The sequence below is a fragment of the Vanessa cardui genome, chromosome 7 (assembly GCF_905220365.1).
Source record: "Vanessa cardui chromosome 7, ilVanCard2.1, whole genome shotgun sequence".
In the NCBI taxonomy this organism is placed as follows: Eukaryota; Metazoa; Arthropoda; class Insecta; order Lepidoptera; family Nymphalidae; genus Vanessa; species Vanessa cardui.
In genome coordinates, this window is record NC_061129.1 from 13,144,550 (window position 1) to 13,171,212 (window position 26,663).

A 26,663-nucleotide genomic window follows, 5' to 3' on the forward strand; every position below is an offset into this window, starting at 1 on the left:
TTATAAAAGAATTTGTATCATAACTTATTATTAACAAAAAGTTTTTGGTTTGAGCTTATTTTTTGTCTGTTAAAAATCTCATACACTAATTGAGCTTCATTTGTAACCATATTGTTTTTAATGTTAATAGATATAAAAAATTAAATGCAAATAAATAAGATCTTGGAATATTCTTCAAATTGATTGAAAAATATTTTTAGAACCAAATTAATGTAAAGTTAAGTGACAATATTTATTGGCTGTTCATATACATACTCTTGTTAATCTAGTGAACATTAGTTTTCCTTAAATACTTTATAATAACATATAAAATGTCCAGTATCCTTCATTATGACTCCATTTTGGGTCTAAATGATACATTTGTATGTTTATTTACTTAACATATTAATATTTATTTTCCATTACTTACACTTTTTTTGGCATTTTTTTTTTTTTTTTTTGGCAATCATATTAACATGTTTGGAAAAATAGATTTTATTGATCCTGATACTATAAATCAGTTAGAATAACTTAGCATGTAAGTTATGTCCTCTAATCGCGATGTATATTCAATGTTAACATACTTATCTCATTGTCAAACAATCCTCAACGCCGTGGTAGGGGGGCGCGTGTCGGCCCAGGCGCAGGCAGTTGAAACGCGTCGGGCGCGCAGCACGCCGCGCGCGTATCCATCTCCGCTAAAGTGATGTCCACGTGAGCGTCCAGTGGTTATTGTGTAGTGTGTGCATTAATAATGGTAGCCATGGTAGCCTCAGCGTCTGGATACGGCACTCTTCGCCGATTTCTGAGCGCACCTGATGGCCAAGAAACGGAAAACACCGGTATTGTTCCGAGCGCCTCTGTCGCGGTCTCGGTAAGTTATCCTATTGCGATATAAGCACTGTTACATTGATGAGCGATACGCTATGCGTATGGAATGCTGATGTTTCGATCCAGGTGTAGGTGAAAGATTGTATTATACATTATCTATGTTTCATTTGGTATTCAAATATGATAACTATATTTTTGTTTATGACGAATTATATTTAGAAACGATAAGCTTGTATATGAAAAGACGTAACTAATACATATTTGATGCGAAATAGTATTTAGGTTTATGTATTCCGAGGCCAAAGAAATCTGGTTGCAAAACTATTTTTAAGACAAAAGCTTAGAAAGTCATGCGTTATTTCTAACAATCATTACAATGACTATTAAGATTGCATTGGCGCCTAGAGCACTCTGCGTGAGCTCTAATGCCTAATAATTTTCTTAATTTGCTGGACTGTTTAAAAGCAATATTATATATTTTTAAACTCCGTTCGATGTTGCCGTAGGAAATTGTCGTGCCCGTTTCGGAACAAATTTTGTAGTTAAAAAAAGAATCTGAACAGCCATCAGTTACTGAAATCGTCCGCCGTGAGGTCAATAACCTTACTTTCCTTTTTAATATTCGTCTCTTATATTACCATCGATTGATATTTCGTCCTTGGCCGCGCTAAGTATTTTCATGGATTGTTAAGTATTTTCTGTTCATGATGTCATCCTCCACGTTAGGGAATAGACAGGATGGTGCGCCCAAGGTTAGGGCATCAGACCGTAGCCACATCTCGTAGACTCACGGCTCGTTGGTTGCACGCGAAAGGAGCTCGTCTCTAACTCTATGAATGTAGCTGAGGTTACCCGACCAAGATCTTACCGGCGCTTATGCACTTCTTACCCACACCAGTTACTATGGGATTGTGTAAATTAGATTAAAAGTAATGTGTGATTCGTTTCCCAATTAAAATAATGTTAAACATCTACTTTAAAGCTAAACAATTCACAAAATAGGTTACATTGATTTTAACCTATTCTGAAGATTGTTTCTTCTTTGAATAATTCTTTAGTTTTAATAAAGAACTTTGTTTGACTTTTTATGTTTTTGTTTAGAATACTATTCAATAAATGCATATGAATAATTTCTAAACACCTTTGGTGACCGAGCAGCGCAATGACTTTCTTTACGAGCATATTTGAGGAGTTATTACATCTCAGTAAATATGGATAACTTTAGTGTCTTAAAATAGTATGAGAGTTTATTTTTTATTACAAAATTTAACGTCAAATAAGAGATTGTAAAATGATCCGTCATAATTCAATAGACAGAGAAAATATCAAGCTACAGACACGTTTGAAGCGATAATAAAATGGAGAGTGGAGGCTTTGTTCGCAATTTCCTTTCCCACAGTAATGTTTTTAGTCACAAATACAGAGTGAATGAATCAAAAACACAAGTCGTGACGATTTTTTTTATGTCTTAACTTATGGTATATTTACTATTATATAGCCGCGTATTGCATTAGCGAATTATCTGGTTCTGTGACTCGCTATATCTTCAAGCCTTTTTACTTGATGTAATCTCTATAGATAAAGTAGTTCTTAGCGATTTGATACAAATTTAAGGAAATGCCACCAAAAGAATTGCGTCAATAATCCGATTTCTCTTTCTGTCTCATTTTTGATTGAGTTGTTTGGTTCAAAGGCTAATTAGCTAAAGTACCCTTTACCTTTTTTATCATTTTTATTTTCTTTATTTTTATTAAGTATTTTCTTATGATAATAATTATAAAGGTTTTAAAACGATTGTCAAGAATTGTAAACATTCAAGTATATTACTCAGTACAGGCTGAGGAACTAACTATGCATTTTGGATCTAGATTAATCGTGACTCGATAAAACCAGTGTCCTTAAACATTCCATTAGAGATGCAAATTACACTTTAGCTCGAATGTCAATTAAGTGCTAAATGTATCGGAGTCTGTTTGTCATCTATGTCGTTAAGTTTAATGTAATTGATTCTACCGCATATTCATGTACTTAAACCTCATTAGAATGATTGTCGTGTTAATGATCACCTTGTATCATTACCTCATTGATTTACTGTGCGGCCGTTTCCTCGTTTACCTTTTTCGATAATGTTACAAAAACTTACGGATACAAACATATCCTTTGCCATATATAAAATTCTCACGTTGCTTTACTTTTAAAAAAAATATGTTACTTAAGTAATTTTGATTATTATATTAGTAACAATACAGAAATGTGTTTATATATAAATACTTTGACAATTTTTTTAAGATACGGTCGATTTAAGTTGGCTATCAGAATTTATTTAATTAGCCTCCAAGAGTGAGCTGGTTCAACGCTGATAGAGTTTTTATCATAAAATCGGATTAAATAAGTTGTGTAGTAATGTAGATTGGAGAGACTTCAAGCAAATCAATAATCATTGCTCGTATTATATAACAAAATCTGTATTGGAAATCAGGTTTAAGCAATTTGTAGAGCTAAGAACAATTCAATGACGATATTTGAAATTATCATTACAGTTATTCACTTAGCTGTTTTATTTATATCCGTTAACTAAATCGTCGAGATTGTAACTGTATTTAATTCTTTAGAAAATTTTATCAGTTCGAAATATCATTAATTATTTTATTTGTAAAATAATGCTACGAATCATAGACTAACTTCAAAGTTATTACAATCAAATTAATTTCGATAATTGGAAATCCCTAAATCAAACGACATGTGTTCTTGTAGATATATATTTCGTCTTGTTTTTGGTACGTAAGTGGAAAGGTCAAATCTTTTGCCCTTGAGCCTTGAGAAATTTACAATTTTCTTTTATGGTAATGGCAACACGTCTGAACAAGTTCTGTGATGTTGTACCTACATGAATTTTTCATTTCAAACGAGACAAGCATTGTTTCATTTTTTTAAATAAGGAATTTTGTATTATTTTTAATTTCATCTACAAAAATGTTCGTATTTTAAATATGTCATTCGCTATTTTGACTATCAATATTATCGAAGTAAGACTTAAAAGTATAAATCTATAAATAAATATGTTGTACTCGTTTAGGAGATGACCGAGAATCTTGCAACAGACGAACGGCCGCTGTTCTCGCATACTTCCGCCCACCGATGTCCTATAAGGCGTGGACCTTGTTACTCTTATGTAGGCACATCTAATTCAATGTTCCGTAACAATTATATTATTAGCTTTAGCGATCATTGAAATAGGTTATTTATCAATGTCATAAGATGATAAAAACCGAAATGTATATAGTTCGTTTGTAAAGAAATCTGGCTATAGAATCTTGTGCATCTTGTGGGAAGATGATACCTTCTTATCAATTATTCTACTATATCATACAACAACAATACGTAGAATTTCTGTGTCCTGAATTAAAAGGTCAGTGAGCCAGTGTAATTACAGACACAACAAACAAATGAACTTAAATCAAATGTTGGCAATGTTCGCAGTGCATTGACGTTGTGAGATGAATATTTTTTTTACATCAGTGAGCGGAGGTAGCACTCATTGAGTCTGGATTAATGGTATCAGTTTTATTAAATTTTCAGAAATATAGAGCGGACTTAAGGCTCTTATGTAGTTTCCAAAACACGTTTTTGGTTTTTTAATATAAAATCGTTATTATCGGTAATGTAATTCTTTAATATTTAGTTCATTTAAATGTTGACTATATCGAGCCTTTACCGCCGTTTTAGCGTAACCGACAAAAACCAAATTTTACAGGAGACGATTTTTTTTAAATATTTTTATACAGAAGCGTGCTAGGAAATAAAAATTTCGCATACTTTAATATTTTTTAAACATTTAAATATATAATTGAAAATAAAACGAAAATTATAAGTATTTATGCCATTTATGGCGCTTACATTATTTTTGCTGTCATAATCGATCGTGATTTTGGCGTTTACGATAAAAATGTCTATTAAAATGACTATTTCCAAGTAAATAAAACTGTAAATAAATAAGCATTTTAAAAGGTTTTTAAATGAAATAGTCACATATATAATTAAAAATATATTTATTCATAATATCAAACATTTAAAATAATGAGATCAATCAACGTATATAAAATAAAATAAAGTATTTCTTGTGGTACGAATCTACTTCGTCCGCTTTAACACCACGTACTGTTCCATCATAGTTTTTAAACAAAATAAATTTTGTATCATTAAAAATATATTTATGTTAATCATTTGGAATAATGAGATCAAGCAAATTATACATATAACAACGTACTTATATAAAATTAAATAAAGTATTATAATTCTCATTATTTGCATCATACTTCGTCCGTTTCAGCTAAAGCATCACGTATGGTTTCATTATGCCGCATACTTAAATATTCTTGATGGAATCATCATTCTAGATTCTTTTCTTTGAAGTGACAACATACAATGTGTATAGAATCGATATGTTTTGAAATTTTTGATGTAATTACACTTTTGTGCTCTTATTGCGACAATAGTGGGATGGAACAGCAGGCAACATCTCAATGAACGATTTTAACTGTGCGACTTCTACTTCACCAGATTTATTATATGTAGGAAGAGCTTTTTTGCTTTCCCAAGCGGTATTCAGAAAATTATTGGCATTTTCGATAGCGTATCTTAAAGACATTTGAGATAAGTTTAGGTTCTTAAGCAAAAGTTGTTGGCATATTTTAATAGGCTATCCATTATAGTTTATAAAATAATCGTATGATATTTTACGAACATTACTACTAGCTCTTTTTCTGCCAATCGGCCTCTCTTTAGCACATGACAGTAGGAAACCTTTGTGTCTTTTGTTACAACCTAATCCCCAATAGTTTTCAAGGATATTAGCCTGATCATCTTCAGTAAATTTATTTGAACATGAGTTACCACATCTTTTATTCAAACAACAAGGATGAGGTTGCACAGATTTCCCTACAGCAGCGTTGCGATTTTTTTTTTTGATAAAAGACGTTCTGGTAAAGGTTTTATTTTTCTGTATCCTCTTTGACCAACACTCGTCTCTTGAGGTGACTCATGTCCATCCGAATCACTGGACGATGAGGCGGGCTTCCATGAGTATTCACTATCAATGCAGGCATTATTGTCGTAGATATCCAAAGACTTCCCGTTTAGTTCTTCTTGGTCAAAAATGAACTGGTGCTAGGCTGTATTAATAAGAGACTCTCTTCGGGATGTTTTTAACAAAGTAGGAATACTCACTGTTGCGTCACAGTATATTTACAACAATATTATGTATATTCACAATAACATTGATCACTTTCAGTGATAATCATTGTATGTGCACTAGGAGTAAGGATAAGCTTATAACGCCAAGCTTCCGACTCCGCAAAGTCAATAAATCCTTCTTGGGGCAAGGTATCCGTTACTATAATAAAATTCCGCAGACATTTTTAACTTTGCCGTTTCGTAAATTCAAATCGTTTGTAAGAAATACATTGCTAGAAAAAGCGTATTATTCGATACAAGATTTTATAGATGATAAAAAAGCGTGGAGTTAATACTTGTTGACTTCCAAGCAGGATATATTAATTTAAATAATCGTATTTGACTAACATGACTTTGTATTTTTTAAATTTAAAAAAAGTTTAACTACTGATTTTCTTGCCGGTTCTTGTCGGAAGAATCTACTTTCCGATGGTAGCTTCACTTAATTGTAAAATGACGATTCAAAAGTGCTTGTAAAAGCCTACTTGAATAAAGTTTATTTTGATTTGATTTGATTTGATCAATGCAATCAGGATCCCCTAGTTTGATCATAATTTATTATATCTACTTGTGCAATTTCATTTTGATTATCTAAATCCATTAAAGTATAAGGATATTCAGTATCAGAATCACTATAATCAACAAGTTTATTTAGAGTTATTGTTATACGTGGATTGGTATTTTGCTCAGAATTTAAAACGGTATCAGACCGTGATGTCGTCACAGTTAGTGTAGGGTCTATATTAATATCGTTGTTGCTGCCTGTTAGGAAAGAATGGATCAAGAACTAAAGCCTCTGCATCTTGCTGTATGTTCTCGGGAAAAGCAGTTTCATGATAGCTTTTTTTCTGCGGGGAGTGGTGATATTAGCTATAACAAATAAGAGATATCTTAAAAAGAATCGCATGATGTAAAACATATAAACGGACGGATAAAGTTGTAGTAAAAAAAGTGTGCTCACTAACCTATTAAGAACCCGTCTTTGAGAGATCGTTAAGGAATTTTCTGTCATCCACTCTTTGTTTCTTTAATTAAACTTAGGTAAAATAGAGGCCATTCTCGTATCAACGAGAATGGCCTAACTTAACTATTTTTTTAACCAATACTAATCTAACACACCAACAATTAAAATGGGAGAACAATATTACAGGCGATAAATTGTATGCATATTACATTTTTCTTGCATTCATTTAAAAAAATTAAAATACAATACATACCTTAGCTGCTGAAGTCGACATTACTTTTTTATTTGATAAATGTTTGAGCTTCTTATTTGCAGTACACTTATAACTCAATTAATTCAAATACTACACAATAAAAAACACTATTTAAAAAGTTAATTTTACGACTCAAAAGTGCTTGTAAAAGCCCACTTGAACAAAGTTTATTTTGATTTTGTTTTTGATTATTTGTTATTATGAGTGAAACTATTTTTTTGATGTTAGTTGCATCCTAATAACTTTCGCGGAAATAAATATGTCACGACAGGTTTCTTTATAGTAAGCGCCTTACGATCAAGGACTAATGTCGGTTGCGATATTAAGTAGGGTCGCTTGCGCTAAAAAAAAACGGTCATTAGTCAAATAAGATAAAAATGCCTATTGTCGCTTACGTTAAGACTTTAAAAACGTATGTATTCACGATAATTTTAGCATTTGCTATAACTTTGTAACGGTTTTTTTTCTAAGGAAATTATCAACAGGTATCGGTCCGTTACGGTTTAAAATATTAGTATCAATAAAAAACGATTTTTCGACAAAAGTGTCGCTTACGATAATTTGGCGGTAATGGCTCGATATGTACATTGGTATGTTATTGGATATTCGTTTCTTATATATTTTGAAAATGTCATTACAAGAACTGTGAAAACCGTCAGCATCCTTGAATGAAGGTCATTGTTAGAGTTAAATCGCATCTTCTAGGCGAGATTCGTGCGATTATTTTATGCGTCTTTAATAGCCTCTTGCCTTGGTTTTGTTTTGAAGATATGACGTAATATTTTTATTGACTTATATGCCTACTTATATATTGTTGTAGGTTTGATATATTTTATGTACATTGTTTTATATTTAATCAGTGATAATGTATACGTCATGATGTGATTAAGAATTAAGTATTAGAGAGTAATTTACGATAGGTTTTTTGCTCCATTTCGGGAACTATTTTATTTATTAAACATATATTACAGTATTGTAAAACAAACCATATAAAATTAAAGAGTAGGTAGCTGTGAAAGAAATAGTAGATTTTTATGGGCTTGTTTTTTTTGTTTATATTCCTTGATCACTTCGCCGATTGTGAATCAACTTCAACTAGGAATCAATTTAAAAAAAATCCAGTAAGCGTGGAATACGGCTAGAAAGGACTGGAATGGCCAGTTTTATGTATATGACTCGATATCTCCGCTTAGAGTAAACAAAATTGAACACTTTTTATATCATTGAACAGATTATATTAGATTTAAATTGAGGATGTTTCAATACAAATGAAAAATTGCTAATGCAATCTGTGTAATTATATAATAATAATAATTATGTTTTTATCATGCATGAAAATTTATGAAGTCGGTTTTAGATTTTTTGCTATATTAAATATTATAATACAAAAATATGGTTAACGTCTCAGATCAACGATATCGTATTACGGAAATATTTTCCGCGCTTATTTTCTCTTGAACTCACGTCTCAACCTCATAAAGACATTGGATGTTTTATGGTCATAAAATTTCATAAGTGGCGTTTGCGATGACAATATTTCAACAGAATTATAAGTAATAAGATAAAGAAGAGATATAGAGTTCTTGTTATAATTTATTTATTTATATCAGATACATTATATGTAAAAAAAATATAAATGCTTATTTTTTTTTAAATTGTACATTGCTTTCAATTATCATGGAATTGTGTCAAATATATTTAGAAGATCTTGTAATGTTCTCTTATGATAAATTAGCATTAATATCATCAATCTATTTCTTCAAAATGTTTTCTATTTATCAAACGTTGCATATAACATGAAAGAAAGCTCGAGCGGTTTTAATTACAAAGTTTTAAACGTCACATAACATTGAGGTATTAACCATTCTCTTTGGGCTATAAAACATCTTAAATAGTCTAGGTCGCTAACTATAAGACCGGTGTTGAGATATCTAACGACGGAATGAGCTAGCTTTAATGGCTTTCCGGTAGAGAAAGCTATCCGCATGATGTCCGCTATTTCTTCATATTTCATTAAGATTTATTAATTTTATTAATGATCACAACAACAAGTACACAACTTAGGCTATTATGGTTTTACAAATAGTTCTCCTTTAAGGAAATAAATAGTAAAATATTTTGATAAATCGAGACGTGAGAAAAAATTGTTTTTTTTTTTTTTTATAAATATATAGGCGGGCGGGTGAATCGTTCAGCTGTTGATAGGTGTTTATTATTGCCTATAGACTTTTTCGGTATGATAATTATCAAATTTTCCTTACCTTTCCAATGTGTCTACTGTAACTAAGGTGATTGTCCTTTATATCTGAAGTAACCCTAACTGACTAACCTCTTCAACTGGAATACGATTATACTTATTTACCACTGTTACCCCACTGTTAAAGGATAAATTTTCCAAATACATTATATTAAACAAAAAAATACTTCTTTTAGTACATATCTAACTATGGAGATTTTATGAGCTATTTATGTCTTAAATGATTTTTTGTAACTGTTAATGTCCTTCGATAGTCTAGATTGCGTAATTTTAGAATCCAGTGTAATGCTTAAATTTGTTTTGAACGATTTATATCTGTCGATTCAATAAAACGTTTCGATAAATTATAAGCTTCTGGGAATTGTGTATTGCTTATTGCTCATAAAATGTTTTAAGAAATTCGTTTTTGGTCGTATATGTTTTTACCTTAAATGTACAGTCATATCTTACATCTTATTAAACAGTAGACTAACCTGTCTAATTGTTAGTTACCATTTTAGGATTTTCTATCAATCATTCTAGAGAATGTCGCAATGTTTCCTGCTCTATAATAATTCTTTAAGCTGTTTACTTTTATTTTTAATTACTACGTTACGAGTGCAACTGTTTGCGGAATATATCGTGATTTATAAGTCGCAGCTGCAAACAAAATTATTGTCACCTTCGTCCAATCACTTGAAAAGAAACATGTTGATAACGGGGTGGGCGATAAAAGTGGGTGTTCGTTTCCCCTTAGCATTGACCCAGAAAGAGCTATTTCTCTGAATAATATTTTTGAGTAGAGATATTGCTACGTTGCATTTATCTCTTATGCGTAGTTTCTTAGAAAGCGCTAATATTTGCTTTACACTGTGCTGCAACATTGCAAGCTGATTTCAGAAACAATTTTTTTTTAAATAAACTACGGCAAATAGCTTAGACGTAATTTTAAATCATACTTAAATGTTAACCTACTAACTTTTATGGCAGCCATTCATTCGAAATGATAAATGTTACGAAATACTTTGTTGAAAAGCCGAATTCATTGATCTTACTTTCGAAATAGCATTACTGGATATGACATAAGAGGTTATAAACGCTTGTATATAGTCATAATAATAAGTTTCTCTGATGTATTGTTAGATTAAATATAGAGAAACGCAAGTTCTTTTGTAATTCATTGTAACAAATTACATTTGTGTGCGTAATATGTAACCTACAAACGATTTTAGGATTACTATTTAATTTTTTAGGTCGATGGTTAACCATTTAAAAAAAAAAAAAAACAAGATATCGCCGAGCCGTAGACAATTCGATCGAGAAAAGTCTACAAATTGGTACAAGATAAGTTCAAGGTCAAATCTGATCCAATTATCGTCATCGAAACTGCATGCGTGTGAGAAATTACAGTTTGATCGGTAATTGGAGGTAGTTCCAGTTACAAGTTCAATCACACACACACTATTTTATCTCAGACTTCATACAATCTTAACAATTTGCATATTACAAATAGACAGTGACCAAACAGTTCAGGAACTTTATCTCCTCTTTTTGTCAGCTGTTCTTTTTTTTTTAATCTTACGAAGATTTTTATTTAAATAACTATGAATATTTGAACGCACCTTGAAATTGTAATTTAGTATGCAGATCAGCTTATGTATGTACTAAAATTAAAAAAACGTGTATAAAGAACGGCTCACAAAGTAATAACTGGATTTATATTTTAAATAAAAATTCTATATAAAGATTATTTTTTTAAATATTTTGTTCAGTAAGTTTTAAGAACTTTGTATGCAGTAAGCTTTAAAATTCACGCTAAGAAAGCAAAAGATTCTTGAGCAAGTCTCGTCAAACCCATATTCCGTGTAAAATTAAATGTTCAAATAGCACCGGAGGCAATTGTGCGACGCAACCTCCGTGGGAAATCTTGAAAACGAGCTGCATGCATAAGTAACTAAACTGACGCAAAATTGCTTATAGGTTTTCTGCAGAATACCGATACCTCGCCGTTTCAATCGTATTTTCATAAATCCTTCAGAGCCTCAAGTATGAAAAAAATCAAGTAAAATTGATTTTACCTCACTTTAAATTTATTACATCGTTCCATTTTAAGCGATTGACTTTCTCCAAATAATGATCGTCGATTAGACCAAGTCGATCTTATTATTTAAAGAAAATTACAGCAAGTTGTCAAGAGCTCCATCATAATTACTAATAACGGTTCAATATTAGGGTACCAAAGATTACTAACTTTCTCATTAAATTCAGTTTTCGTTCAATGAACTTTTAGAATAAATAGTGCCTTATCATGTTGAAGATAACCTCTGTCTGTCTGAAAAATATGATTTGTGTGTAAAGCGATTATAGAATTGTGTTGGTTTTTAAATAGGTTACCAAATTCACCAACGCGTTAATAGGACTAACAGTTAAGATTACTTTATTAGCTATAAATAATTGTCATTGAATGTTATTATTCTGAAATACCATATATTTGTTTAATGTGTAGGTATTTTAATTTTAGTGCAAATAGATAATGTAATTTTACACTTCGTCAGCCTCAGGTGTCATTCGAGTTACATAAACGAAAGGTGTGCTGTTTGCTTTGACATCTACCAATTACGAATACACGAATGTAAATATCATTTCTTTTTTCTCTCTAATGTATGTTTCTTTGAGTACATTTAATTAAACACTGCGGTAATATAACAGACCCAAATATATTTACTTATTACTGAGCTCAATAACCTTCCCATTTTATTGAATGCTAAAATATTTTTATTAACGTCTAAAAACATATATCTTACTTAATAAACAATCGATGAAATTAATATTTAAATTAAAATATTAAATTTCTTCTATACAGTTTGTCGTTTTACTTGTGATGTAATCGTTTGTTTTTTTTTGTTTGCAAGCCATCAGCTTCGCCCACCGTATTGATCGGCAGCCCAGCGGTACCTATAATTGCGGTTACGAAATATTTATATTGGTGGTCGCCCGACGATACGTTCGCACGACTAAAAATCATCTCTCACTTTCACCAAGATCGTGTACAGCTTCCAACTGGGTCGCACGGTAGATGGTAGATATCTGAAACGAACAAAATGAATGGCTGCTAATGATACACATGTTGCTCGGCACTGTTGTTTTATCGATTATATTACGTGAAATTTAAAAATCCAACGGAGAAAGTACTAGAAACTTTAATCGGTCATGGCTTGATAAGCTTATCAGATATTTTGTGTTATTTTGAAGACAGAATTTGCAATCTTAATCTTTGATAGCAGATATCAATATTATATATTTAAAATTTTCAAAATATATTTCATTTTATTGAAAGTATAACTCAAGTAATTTTTAATGTAGACCGTATTGATGTTCTTTCTAAAGCTTTTAAATCAATTATAAAATGAAAGCCTATTTTTACATTAAAGGTATGCGACGAGTCTGAGTTTAAATTTACAGTACCATAAAAGTGATCTTTCGAGTCTGCGTGGGTTTGATATTTATAGTTGTAGTTTGTTATGACTTCATCGTTTCTGTTACGTTGACGTTTTTCAATTCAATTTGTTTGTATATGTTATTTGAATTCATTAACTCTGATAATTAAATGCGATGTCAGTGTATTTTGTCATAATATGCTAAATTTAAAACTCGTTTTGGATAAATTGAGGTTTACGGTCTTCGAATGACTCAGGTTGAAACTAATCATCTCACTTCCTGCATTGTTGAGTTAATTGTACTATCATTAGTTCCACTAACTGCGAAAGTTGTTAGGTTTGCTTGGATTTTGCAGATCTGGCCTTGAATTTTATGTGGTTTGCTTTTTAATAATGATCAAATTCAAGTTATTTCAGCTACCTACTTCAAAACATTTTTAACACGCAAGTAGACGTTGTGAAGTATAAAAATTTCTTTCATCATATCTCATTGTTCTCTTATCCGAAAAGAAAATTGTTCTGCAGCAAAATCCCAATCAAACTTGCAGGTTACGTTTAAATTGGACGTGTTTTGAATTATGAGAGTGAATCGTGATGTCGAAGATCAAGTAGAGATCTTTTTCGCTGTATCGGCGCTGTCTCGTCTGCCATATATGGGGCGAAACGTAACTTGCACGTATTGTATTTTTTGTCCAGATTTATAAACCTGATAGAGATTTTGAACTTCAGTTTTTTTAGTTCAGACGCATCTTCCAAGAGCACGATTTCAAGGTCACAATTAATCGATATTTACTTTTGTTTGGTCATCGATACAAAAAACATTGATGGGCAAAAACTTGTTTAAAATAATTTTGCTACTTTTATTTATTCAATGACGTTGCTTAAAGTAATAAGCATACGTAACATATAGTATGTTACAGCTTTAAATAAAAAAATATTACTGGTGATGATTAAATATCGTGGGTATTCTTAATGTTTATTATAATTATATTCACTTACACAATACTTTTTTTTTATAAGTGTTTTAATTTAAATCTCTGATTACTTTCTTTCCTTTTCTTACATTCGATTACCGGCTTCTGCGTTACTTTCACTTTTTATTAAATGTGATTTTTTTACTAACCACATTAGTGACACATAAATTAATTTAAAAATTCATACTATTTTATAACGCTAGGTAGTATAACGATACCTAATTTATTTAAATATATTCACACGCACACACACATATGGTACACCCAAAATATGATTTGTCGTCTACTCATCAATTCTTGAAAATTTAAATGACCTTTGATTTGATGCTTTTGTAGTTAAGTCTTACTGCTTCAGACGATTAATTTAGAAAAGACTTCACTTGTAAAATGTATGATGGATACGTCAAGAATAATATGTTTTGATAGTAAAAATTAAACTTAGTTAAGTAACTTATTTGGTTCCCGCAGTTTGGTTTATTCAGGAAGTAAAAGCATCTCTCTTAAGTTGCACAAGTAATTTGTATCAAGACGTGTCTGGGGGCGGCGTGGGCGCACGACCTCAGCGCTCGCGTGGGCTGCAGGTGGCAACGCACCTTTCCACTTCCACGCATCGACTGCTCCGAACGATCCGAATTGCCGATAATGACTTCTGGACTCGATTGTCTCGGGATCCATGACCTTTTTGTGGATTATGATTATCCTTTTTTGTATCGTAGCGAATTATATTTAACTAAAGCTTGGCCTGCAATTACGTTCGCATAGATTGGATTTAGTTACCGGTAGTAGGGTTTAATAAAGGTCCGTACGAGTGAGTAACACCCACTCACCGATTGTGAGCCAGTCTAATTACAGGAATGGGTAACAGCATCTTGGATAGATATAGAGGTTGAGGACGATCATATCGGTAATCATCAGATTAGAAATAATGTTACTTGTGAGATGACGTCCTACAGAGAAGTATGGAAGAAGACTTGCTGCGTCGACCCCTAGTAGATTTCGGATAAGGGTAAGATGATGATGGGTAACAGCATCTTACATTTCCTGAAAGGGACATATTGATAGTGTAAGAAATTGATTATTACGTGTACTAGGAACTATGCAAACTTCATTATGTCATTGAAATTGTATTTTTAACCTTAAAATAAGGAGGTTCGTCTTGTGATATATTTGACGCGTTTATTTTTTCTTTTGATATATTTTCAAATTTTATTCGAAAACGTCTTTCCCCGTTGCAATCAGTCGATTATATATAAAGTATATTGTATAAATTGAATTACCAATGGATTGGCGCTTACTAATGACGGCTTTGTAGCACCAACATACAGCCTTGATTGTGCAAACATTGTTAAATTATTAATTATTAAAAGCTTGGATTGTTATAATTGGTGTTATAAAATGATTAATATTTTTAAATATAAAATGTCTATTCAGTTAGTTTATACGTCCTACATTATTTATAGATCAGTATATATCCAATTGTCGTCGACTTAGCGATGAGTAGAATTACAAACGGGTATATAGGCTTAATTGTTTGATTACATTAGTAATAACGTCAGTCACAATTCATCCGTCTAATTCCTGCGTAAATAAAATACCATATTAAGATATTAAATTCAATATGTCTGTATATGTTAGGTCACTTAATGCAGGAAACGGTTTTCTTTATATGGTGAAGTTATTTGATACCATCGCAAGCGGTTGTGTATATTCTTTGTTCGTTGGTCAGTGCAAGTCTTTTGTTTCAGCTAAGGAACAATAGTATGTTTTGCAGTGGTTTTGATGCACACAGACTTTTGTCACCCCCCACGGGTTTTGGCTTAAATAGATTTACAGCAGATGTTCTTTTATTTAAATGACCGAACGTTGGTGAAAACGCTACAGTTTCATTCTTTGTTTTATTTTCATTTTGTACATAAGTAAGTTTATGCGGACAAATCATTGATGAACGCAATATAATTGTTATTGTATTAAATATTGCTATAGAAATTATAAATAATGAATATCTTTCCAAATTGGTAATTTTTTTGCATTTACTTGTTTCTATAAGAGAGTTGGTTTTTAATTAAGTAATAAGCTACTCTTAAAAGGCCGGGACGATATCATATGGGTAGCATTAAAGTACACATAAAACGCTTATATTGAAGGATAGATATACAAAGAAATTATCTTTTCAGACCAGTGGTCTACGTAGAATACTACAACAAAGTTTATGGATTTGTTTATTATAATGTAGAATAATGTTATCAATAAAAATTAATGCTATTTATTAAAAAGAAAATTAAGATTATCTTTTCAATAATTTTCTCATTGGATATTTTATTGACATTTAAGTGAGAGAGTGAAATTCGAGTGTTGGATATGCCGCTAATTATCAAGCAATTAACTAGTACGAATTCGGTGTAGAGAGTGGCCTAAACGCTCTACTTCTCATATGTTATAACACGCGGGTTGAAAGTTATCGAGATTCATTTCTTTTAAGTGATATTTACTTCACTACATGATAAAAAATAATTGAAATCATTAAAATTAAAATGAGACAGGCAATAGTTTATTTTTTTATTCGTATCTTTGTAAAAGTAAGTAAAAAAGTAAAGTAACAGCCTGTAAATTTTCCACTGCTGAGATAAGTTCTCCTCTTCCATTAAGGAGAGGGTTTGGAACATATTCCACCAAGCGATTCCAATGCGGATTGGTGAAATGCACGTGTGACAGAATTTTAATGAAATTAGACACATGCAGGTTGCTTCATTATATTTTCCTTCACCGCCCAGCACGAGATGAATTATAAACACAAATTAAGCACATAAGTGCATGCCTGGGTTTGAACCCACAATCATCGGTTAAGATGCACGCGTTCTAACCACTGGGCCATCTCAGCTCGTATCTTTGTATTTAAAGGTAATGAATGTTTAGACGTACTGTCAACGCACAGCTATAGGACGTTTGACTCGTAATATTGTAACTATGATATCTTAATTAATGTGGTCATCTGTTTTGAGATCAGATGAACGCGTTGCGACAAAACCTAGTAATTTTATATTTCGCGGATGTTAGTGCTACTGGTAGCTTATCAAATTATAAATTTATCAATTAAATTTTAATAATTATTCCGTAAAAGTATTGTTTAAACTTATTATCACTTATATTTAATATTATTTATGCTACTTAAGATTAGGACTTGGTACGATAAATTAGCTTTCACCGAGCGTGACAATAATTTAAATATTATTATCGATTAAGTTTGAATAGAAAAATTGTACCAGATTTCTCGGCCCCAATAGTCAACACCGTTACTGTTTGTTAATTAAAAAAAAAAAAAAAACATAATTCTGTTATCTCAAGAGTTTTTAATAGTTTGATCGATATGATTTCTTCCGGCATCTGATTTTATAGTCTGTAGTGTCAGTTGTTTATGATGTTCGCCTTTGATCGAGAGCATCCAAGTGGTTTCCTATTCGGGAGTGTCTACAAGCTATTTTTGTCTCGCTTGGCATGAGACGGTACGCGTCCGACCTTACCGCTTTTGTGATTAGTGCCTATTCATATTTTGATACATAAATTGATATATTTTTTGATTACTATCTAGCATGATAGAACTGATACACATGTATTCGGTGCATTAACAATATAATTTATATTGATTTGAATTGACGCCCATTTCAATTACTAATTCTTTATTATTTTTTACCACTACTTATCGAAATCTATACAGTAGCAAATTTAAAGATGACTTCAATATTTTAGATTTAGATTTAATTAAAACAAAGCTAAATTATGTATAGGTATAACTTTTTACAATTATAATAATAACGATGAATAATTGCGTATTATTAAATAAGTGTAACGAACTTTTTATTATTTAAATTTGAAATGTTGAAAAAGAGTAACTACTGAGTTTCTTGCCGGTTCTTCTCGGTAGAATGTACTTTTCGAACCGGTAGTAGCTTCACTTAATTGTTAAATGACGATTCAAAAGTGCTTGTGAAAGCCCACTTGAATAAAGTTTATTTTGATTTTGATTATGTTATTATTTTAATAAGTAATAATTGTCGATCATATTTTGAAAATTGTTAAAAATATCGAAAAAGTATAATGTCACTCATACGCTTTAAGAACGTGAATTAACGACCCTTTTATCCCCAACAATACCCCGTCAGAGGGTGAACAGAATGTCTAAAGTTATCGAAGCATCCTTGAAGTCAAGTTTGCTTCTTACCAAATTTCGTCAAAAACAAAAGCGTTTCAGCATTTTACCCGTCAGCGTAACAGTCACACATACATTCAGTTTCTTTCGTATTCATGATATTAGAACAGATTATTTGAAACTAAAAACATCCATTTACTTTGTAATTATATTTCTTCAACAATTTTGATAAATTACATAATGTTATAAATAGTTGTTGTGTTGTTTTTATATACCTAATTAACTTCAAATATGCGATTCGTCGATGGTTATATTATTTAGGTATTTACATAGATTGATAAATAATGATTCAGATAATAGCTATTTATTTGATAATGAAAGACTGATTTCGAAGTCATATGCGATTATGAAACAATGCATTTTAAAATGATTATACTAATGGAACGTACGAAAGAGTATTTGACATCAATGACTGTTATCAATGTAAATACAAGTAGTAAAGGAAAGACAATAATATGGTATGTTAGTTGTATGTCGCGGCTTTGCTCGCGATTTAAGGGTTAGTCGTCAAGTATATTCATTTTAAACAATCTATATTAATATTATGAATGTGGAAGTAGCTCTGTATGTCTGTCTGTCTGAAATTTGGTATAAAGCAAATTTAATTCCAAGAAAGGACATACTTTCTACTAAAAAAGGGCTACTTTTTTGCCTAACATGTACTACTAGTATCTTTATAAATTTAAGGCTATGTGTTATTCTGATGTATAAGCTACATTATTGTAATGATTCATAAAAAATCATGTAGTAGTATTTTCGTGAAAGAGTAAGAAACATCAATAAATAAAAACTTTCGAATTTATAATATTAGTATGGATATTTTGGCACTTCCGTAAATGATTTATTGGCTAATAGGATTTTAAAGTTGTTAACTTTATAATTAGGGGGAAAATTAATTTTATAATGGGTTTTTATTAATAAAGTTAAATGAAAGTATTACTTTCACTAGTGACAGAGGCTCATTATTCGTTAAGCGCAATCGAAGTTGTGCCTCGAAATTATCAAGCCTTGTAGGTATGTAATTATATACAATCAACAGTAGTACCTCGATGTGTATGTATTCGAATAGTTTATATGAAATATTTAATATTGATGCAGTTTTTATTACTAGAGGATTATATACATAGATCTTACAATATATAATAACAAATTAAAGTGCATTGAATACGTTGTATGGCCATTACTTTAATTGAAAAGTCAGTAACAACCTATCTACGTGACGGCCTATGCGAACTCAGACCAGTCCCTATTTGAAATATAGTCTATATCTATTGTAGGTAGAGGACTAGTGTGAAATGAATAAATCACTATATTAAGAAACACACAAAGTCAGATATCATATTGTTTGTGTAATTTCGCATCATCAGCCAAAAGCTAAATTCTATATTCATCATTCATTCGGTCATCGTATACTTTTTGTCATTTATCTTCTTTTCGGCGTTGTTCGTTCGTGTCGTTGTTCTACTCTACGATTTCAGATTAGTTCTTCAAATATAACTTTCCAAATCCTATAGCGAGTTAATCTAGCCTAGATCATTCCATATATTATTACTTTACTTATTGATGGTTACATATTAATGCCACTTTTCTTCAAACATTATAACTGTATCCTTAGGTAACAGTAAGGGATATAAGCCCTTAAGATACTATTATGAATGTATATGTGTGTCATAATAGTATGACAAGTGGCCAGTAGCCATCAGGTGGCTTATTTGCAATCTGCCTTGCAAAAATAAATAAATAAAAGATTCTTGTGCAAATTAATGTTGTATTGTCTACGGGTGAAATCAGCCATTCAATTCATACTTAATGTGCCGTACATATCTGCTGACCTTTTTGTCACCGACTGTTCTACTTCAGTTGATGACTATAAACTTATATATGTATTGTATTTTAAGATACTATTCAATATTCAAAAGTCTTTAAATTCACATATAAGGCTTTCAATTACTCTTATACAGATGACAACACCGATATTATATACGAATTCTCAGTATCTTTGTACGATACGTACCAATATATACTTTTGTTTATTGATGAAAATCTTAAAAAACTGAATTCGACGCAATTACCTATAAATAAGGAAAAAACTTACGTCATTGATAAAAATTTAGTATTCGTTTATTTATGTGCTTTATCTATATGTTTAAGCAGTGGATTACTTTGCACATGCTGGCCCACCTAGAATCTTTGCTTACGCGCACTTATATGTATAGGTATTACTGGTAATTAAATAACCTTTGGAACTATAGGTAAACAACAGTCTAGTCTGATGGGGCTCTTACAATGATAAGAAAGATATACGATACATATAACTGACACACGCATTCAATTAAGGTCCATCAAGTGATCAATTCGTGCACAATAAGCGGACGTTACCATACAGCCCTCAATAACAAATTGTCACCAATGATAGCCGTTCCAATCACTATCAACTTGTCACATAACCTTCGTCTAAAATAAACCTATGTCTGAAACGCGAGTAAACTTACTGCTCAGTAACGATCGGTACTTAATCATTACATTAAAATAAAAAAAAAATATGTCCTTTTTATTCCCAAAAGCTATTGAATATCGCAGAGTCCTGAATAGTCAAATGGTACCACCATCGGTCATCTATCAATATAACGTTATGTTTTATTATTTTTAATCAATGATGTTGTAGTAAACAGTTATGTTATTAACGCGCAAAAAGTGAAGACTAGAAAACGTCCTAATTGGGACGTTTGCCTTTAGTTGTTGTAAGTAGTAATACATTATAATACATCATAATTACGTACTAATACGTTTTGCGTAATTAAAACACCTAGTTATCCCTTTTACTTATTGTTTTTATCAAGCTATCCTTTTTACTTTTAACGAAATGTCAAAATAAACTAAAATAAACGGTCCCCGGCGCAGCACACTTTTTTCTGTTGTTTAGTATGGGTGTAACATATCTGTTTATTAGAATATCATTGTTTTCAATAAAAAAAAATATTATAAATATTTTGTGACTTGAAACGTCGCCACAGTCACTGTAACAACTGGCATAATCGACTGAGGATTTAAGGAGTTCCGAAAGATAGCCTCTCTTTATTATTTTGTCCATGAACAATCGATGTTGTTAGAGCTACAGTGATATAGTTTTTCTTATAATTTTCACATTATAACTGCACGAGGAAGTAGGAATATTAATAATGGCGCAAACATTAACGACATGCACAGTTGATTCTCCCTCAATCATACTTCACAGCAAAAAGAAATCGAGAATAGCCACTAGCTACAGTTAAATATTCACAAAAGTCAGTATAAAATGCAAAGTGAACTAGAAAAAGACAAGCAAATCCTTTTTGTGTTGTATTTTATAAATTATATATACATAGATCTTACAATATATAACAACAGATTAAAGAATTATTTTTATTAAAATTATACAGTAGATGTGTTTTGTTGTTTCAGTCAAAGCAGCGAGCGTCGATAAAATGGCTGTTGTCGAAGGCATTTAACAACCGGGTACCGGAGAATCTTCAGGAGCCATTCTACAGGGATCATGAGGTGAGTTTATGTCGCATTAATTGAGCGAAAATATTTTGACGCTGTTAGACGAACGTTGATATATAAAATATTTAAATTTACGACCAAAATATAGATGTTTAAGTATTCAACGGTGGTTCATTAGTTTTCTTAAAATATTTTTTGTTCAACTTTTAGTAACTTAGGATGGGAGACAATTGTAGAGTAAAATACTTTACAGAACGTTTGTATTGAAAGATAAACCTATAATAAATGTTTGTCTCTAATTTCGAGTAATCTTCTTGGGTTGACAATTGCAATGCACTCTGAATAGCATAACGATATTCTGTCTTTTTCACGAACACTATACATTATAGTTAATAGACAACAACAGCCTGTAAATTCTCACTGCTGGGCCAAAGGCTTCCTCTCCCTTTGAGGAGAAGGTTTGGAACATATTCCACCACGCTGTTCAAATGCGGGTTGGTGGAATACACATGTGGCAGAATTTATATGAAATTTGTCACAAGCAGGTTTCCTCACGATGTTTTCCTTCACCGCTGAGCACGAGATGAATTATAAAGACAAATTAAGCACATGAATCAGCGGTGCTTGCCTGGGTTCGAACCCGCAATCATCGGTTAAGATGCACGCGTTCTAATCACTGGGCCATCTCGACTCATAGTTTATAGGCTAATCAAATATTTGAAGAGAAGAAAGTACCCTATTTTAAACAGAAATCAAATTATTGTGTTACTATTAATATCAAAATCTGTCATTGGTCTGGAGGACATCATCATAAGGGTCAATGACCGACTACTAAATATTCACACGTGTAACATTTCTATTGTATTATTATTACTCGTATGGAAGTTTAGTTGTAGCCTTCGAATGAATAGCTGTTTAATATTCTCAATGAATTTCAAAACTACCAGAACTTCAAACGCTCTAAGGGATACAATAAAACAAAAATCATTAACACATTGTGTGACTAAAAATTAAGTTGCCCTAAATATATTTACAAGTTTATTACTAAGCAGAGCCATGATGGCCCAGTGTCTGTAACGTGTCAAATTTAAAGAGAGATTGCGGGTTCAAATTCATCACTGAGTTGATATGTCTTTAATTTGTGTTAACAATTGATATCATGCATGCATCAACTGTCGTTAGAGAAATTGCATATTTCGTATGAAATTAAGTCACGTGTATCCACGAACCTGCATTGGAGTAGCGTGGTACACCTTCTCAGAGAGGAGGATTTTGTTGCATTCTGACGCATGCAGACTGTTTCTCGAATGTTCGCTTTCCGGGAACTTCAAGATAACTATAGGGATATGTCAAACGTGCTCTAGCAAACGGATGCGAACGACACGGAATCGTAAAGCGAAACGAATACGTCTACGCTGCAGAGACTACATGGAATGGATACTCTTTGGGAAAATCGATGTAACGCTTTTAGGAAGATATAAAATACATGAAAAACTCTATTTTTAAATGTCTCCTTTCAAGCAGCCTTCTCATTCTTAATTGTATAAAATACGTGACATTGGTATAGTCTCACAACTGTGCCTCCTTTGAGCAATCCCCCTTGATAAATTCACACCTGCTTTTATGTTAAATTTATATTAAAAGGCCAGGCAGAATTAACTCACCTGTTGGTTAGTCTTTACCATTACTGATGACTAATGTTATGACAGGTAGGCTACCTGTAATTACACTAAGGTACTTATGACTATGAATAATTAAAAAGCTGTTAGCGGTTTAGTGGTGCAATAACTAACCAGTCATATAATCGCAGCATACAATAATATTTACATTACACGTGTTTTGTTACAAGCTTTTATTTAACTTGGCATGTTGAGTGTGCTTGTCAAATCTTGGAACTGAATTTCAAACCAGTTCGACCCAAACGATCCAGCTGAAATTTGCACGTACAGCATAAAACGAGTACCCTTTTTTAAATAAGTATCAAGTAAAAGCTTGTTTGTTTTTCATTATAAATTAATTGGTACGTTCCTATTGAAACTAAATAAAAAAGTACGGTACTGAGCGAGTACTGACTGAATACCTGCTTGAACTGACACAGTGTAAACATAGTAAGTAGGCTATGGAAGTTATATTATCGATTTTGAACTCTATTTACACGTCAAGTTATATAATAATCTTTTTATGTAACGTATGTTTACATACTTAACCAGTACATAGCAATATCGTAATGTTTTATTTATAGACCCAATATCTCATTCGACTTTAGATACGATAATATCACGTATACGTCTCACTACAAGTTAAATATGAAATGATGTTGATATTGTACATCATAATTACATAGTATAAAAACAAAGTCGCTTACCGCTGTCTGTCCGTATGTATGCTTAGATCTTTAAAATTACGCAATGGATTTTGACGTGTTTTTTTTTTAGAAATAGAGTGATTCGAGAGGCAGGTTTTTGTATATAATACATGGACAATATAGTCAAGAAACCGATCATTTTAGAAGTTTCTAATGTAATGTTGTAAAAAATCAAATTCTTTAGTACATATATTTAGTATCAGTCGTCAGCGCGGGTCGCTAGTTAAATTAAAATTTCCATTCGATGACATATACAAAAAAGTAAATTACCTCTTTAAATTTTACATTAATAATTATATTTGATAACGATTAATATGACCGAGACATCCGTTACATATACCTATATGTTTCTGATGACAGAATTTTATTATAACTTATAACCGCGTGTGCGTCTGTAGTCTTTTTTGTTCGTTACAATTAGTTTTAGTTCTACTGCTATTGGTTAGAAATTGTGAAACTGTTTAAATGTAAAAGAGTTAATAGCTAGCTGTCCCGGTTTAACACGGGTAGAATAAGAGGCTACGTAAATGATTAATTCATTATGATATAAATAGAAGTATTATTAATACGTATAACGTCGACTGTAGGCGGACGTCAATAAAGTTCGGCATGATTTTATGTGTCATCTTCAACAATCTTGGTCATATTTTAACCAGCTTATATGACTTTATCAGTTATACCTTTTACATTTTCTCATAAATCACTCTGTCTATTGGTAACAACTTTATGAAAATCGGTTCAGCGGTTTTGAGAAATAAGTTTTATATTATCTTGTGAACCAGGATTAAAACATTCATCGCCATCTTTTATCAGACACACATGTTCGTTTAAAAATAATTATTTTTAATTTTCATTCAGTCATTTATTTTGTTAAACAAAAACCTAGCATCTATTACCAAAAGGTAGTAAAAAATGTAAAAAACAAAAACTATATACTTAATTAAAATAAAAAAATTACAACCCAGATCTGAATGTTATAAATAATAAATATATGTTATATAATGTTATAAAAATTAACAAACCGTTAATGATTTATGCTGGATAAACCGTAAATGACACATTCCTCACGATGTATCTTTCATCGTCAAACAGAAGATAAATTACAGTTTGTATATAATAAACACAAAGTATGGCAACAGTGGTAGGCGGGATTTGAACATGCTATTGCTTCCTCTGGGGCCAAACTCTATTCTAACTAATAAATAACGATCGGTGCAGTCCAGTAATACAGACTGAATAAGTACCACCTACTCATCGTTTATTATTTTACTGCTAAGTAGAAATACCCAGTATTATTGTATTCCGGTTCGAAAGGTATGAGGACCAGTGTAATTACGCAAAAAAAGAACTTAGTGTCACAGTCCCTAAGGTTGCTAGTGCATTGGCTATTAAGGGAATTGGTTGAGATTTTTTAACGAAGGAAATGTAACGAAATATTAAATAAGTTCCCGATTCTATTCCGATGAAATTTCAACTATTATTCAGAAAAATAAACTTCTGTTGAAACGGGAGTCTTCGTAACGGGAGTGTGTCTATTCATTTATAATGTTTGCGATGAGCTCTCGATTCTACCTAATCTAACTAAAATATAACTTAATCTAAATTAAATGTATATATTGATTACATATATTCGATTGTTCTTACAATTATTTTAATCTGGTACGTTTTCAAGTAATCTGATTAGGATTATTTCTGAACTGAATTCCTACAAAAACTTCTGAAGCTTCCAGATATTTCTTTACTACCGAGAATGCATTCTTTATCTTGAATCTTATGGAGTTATAGGAGATAGGAAAAAAATAGATAATTGTTAACACTTTGAGGGACACTGCACTATTATAGACATTAAATGTACCAGAAAATGTTAAGGGTTATTAGCCAAAGTAACAACAGGTGGGTCGATTGTTAAAGCACACATTCCTATGGAACCTTTGTCCGACTTCGTATGTATACCTTAATGTGTATATGTATACCTTATGTATACCTTTCTACTAAATAGTAATTCTTAGTATACTGTTTTCGATTTTATACACCGTAATTACAGACACCAGATAAATCCATCAAGACCTCGTGTGACATTTTATGCTGAGGTCAAAGGTGACTTACAATAAGACCACATAATTATTTCCTCGTTTACCTTTTATATAGAAAAAAACTGTTGTTCAGCATAAAATGCTGACCCAGTTTAAAAGCTGTAGGTACCTTGCTGAGATTAAAAACCATTGGGTAATTTGCGTGCTACCAACACGGGCTTATGGAATGATGGGAAGGACAAAGGTTTACAGATTCGATTCATTTACAGTGTTATTATATTCATACACTATAGCGCTTTATACAAGCTATCTGGGTAGGTACAACCTACTCTGATATTCTACCGCCAAGCAGCAATGCTTACATTTTTTGGGTTCAGATTTTTAGGATGAGCGAGCCAGTGTAACTAAGGGACAAAGAGGCATCACGTTGTAGTTGAAGATTCAAGGACGAAGTTTTAAATTTCTTACGGCTCCAATGGTGGTGACTACAAACCATTAGGTAGCTCATTTACCAGTTCCCCTCCCTATTTTAAATACAAAGAAAAATACAAATAAACACAGAATATAGATTTCCTGCTTAAGAGTTTTAGCGTCAGATAAAACAAGTAACTTTTGTCTCGAAGACATCTGCTTCGTATCGTCCTTGAAACTAAGCCGGTTATTCGCAAGGTT

General features: G+C 31.7%; 1 protein-coding gene across 6 annotated transcripts in view; it reads left to right on the forward strand.

Moving 5' to 3' along the window:
* LOC124531035 (patronin) overlaps positions 1 to 26,663 on the forward strand; it is a 57,517-nt gene that overhangs the window by 1,690 nt on the left and 29,164 nt on the right. For 5 of the 6 annotated variants that reach the window (XM_047105443.1, XM_047105448.1, XM_047105444.1 and 2 more), the window contains exons 1-2: positions 614 to 853; positions 21,552 to 21,647. In XM_047105443.1, the coding sequence (XP_046961399.1) occupies positions 734 to 853; positions 21,552 to 21,647 (216 nt within the window). In that variant the 5' untranslated portion in view covers positions 614 to 733. Of the gene's footprint in view, positions 1 to 613; positions 854 to 21,551; positions 21,648 to 26,663 lie in introns of those variants that run through there. The other variant, XM_047105446.1, reaches the window with a different exon arrangement.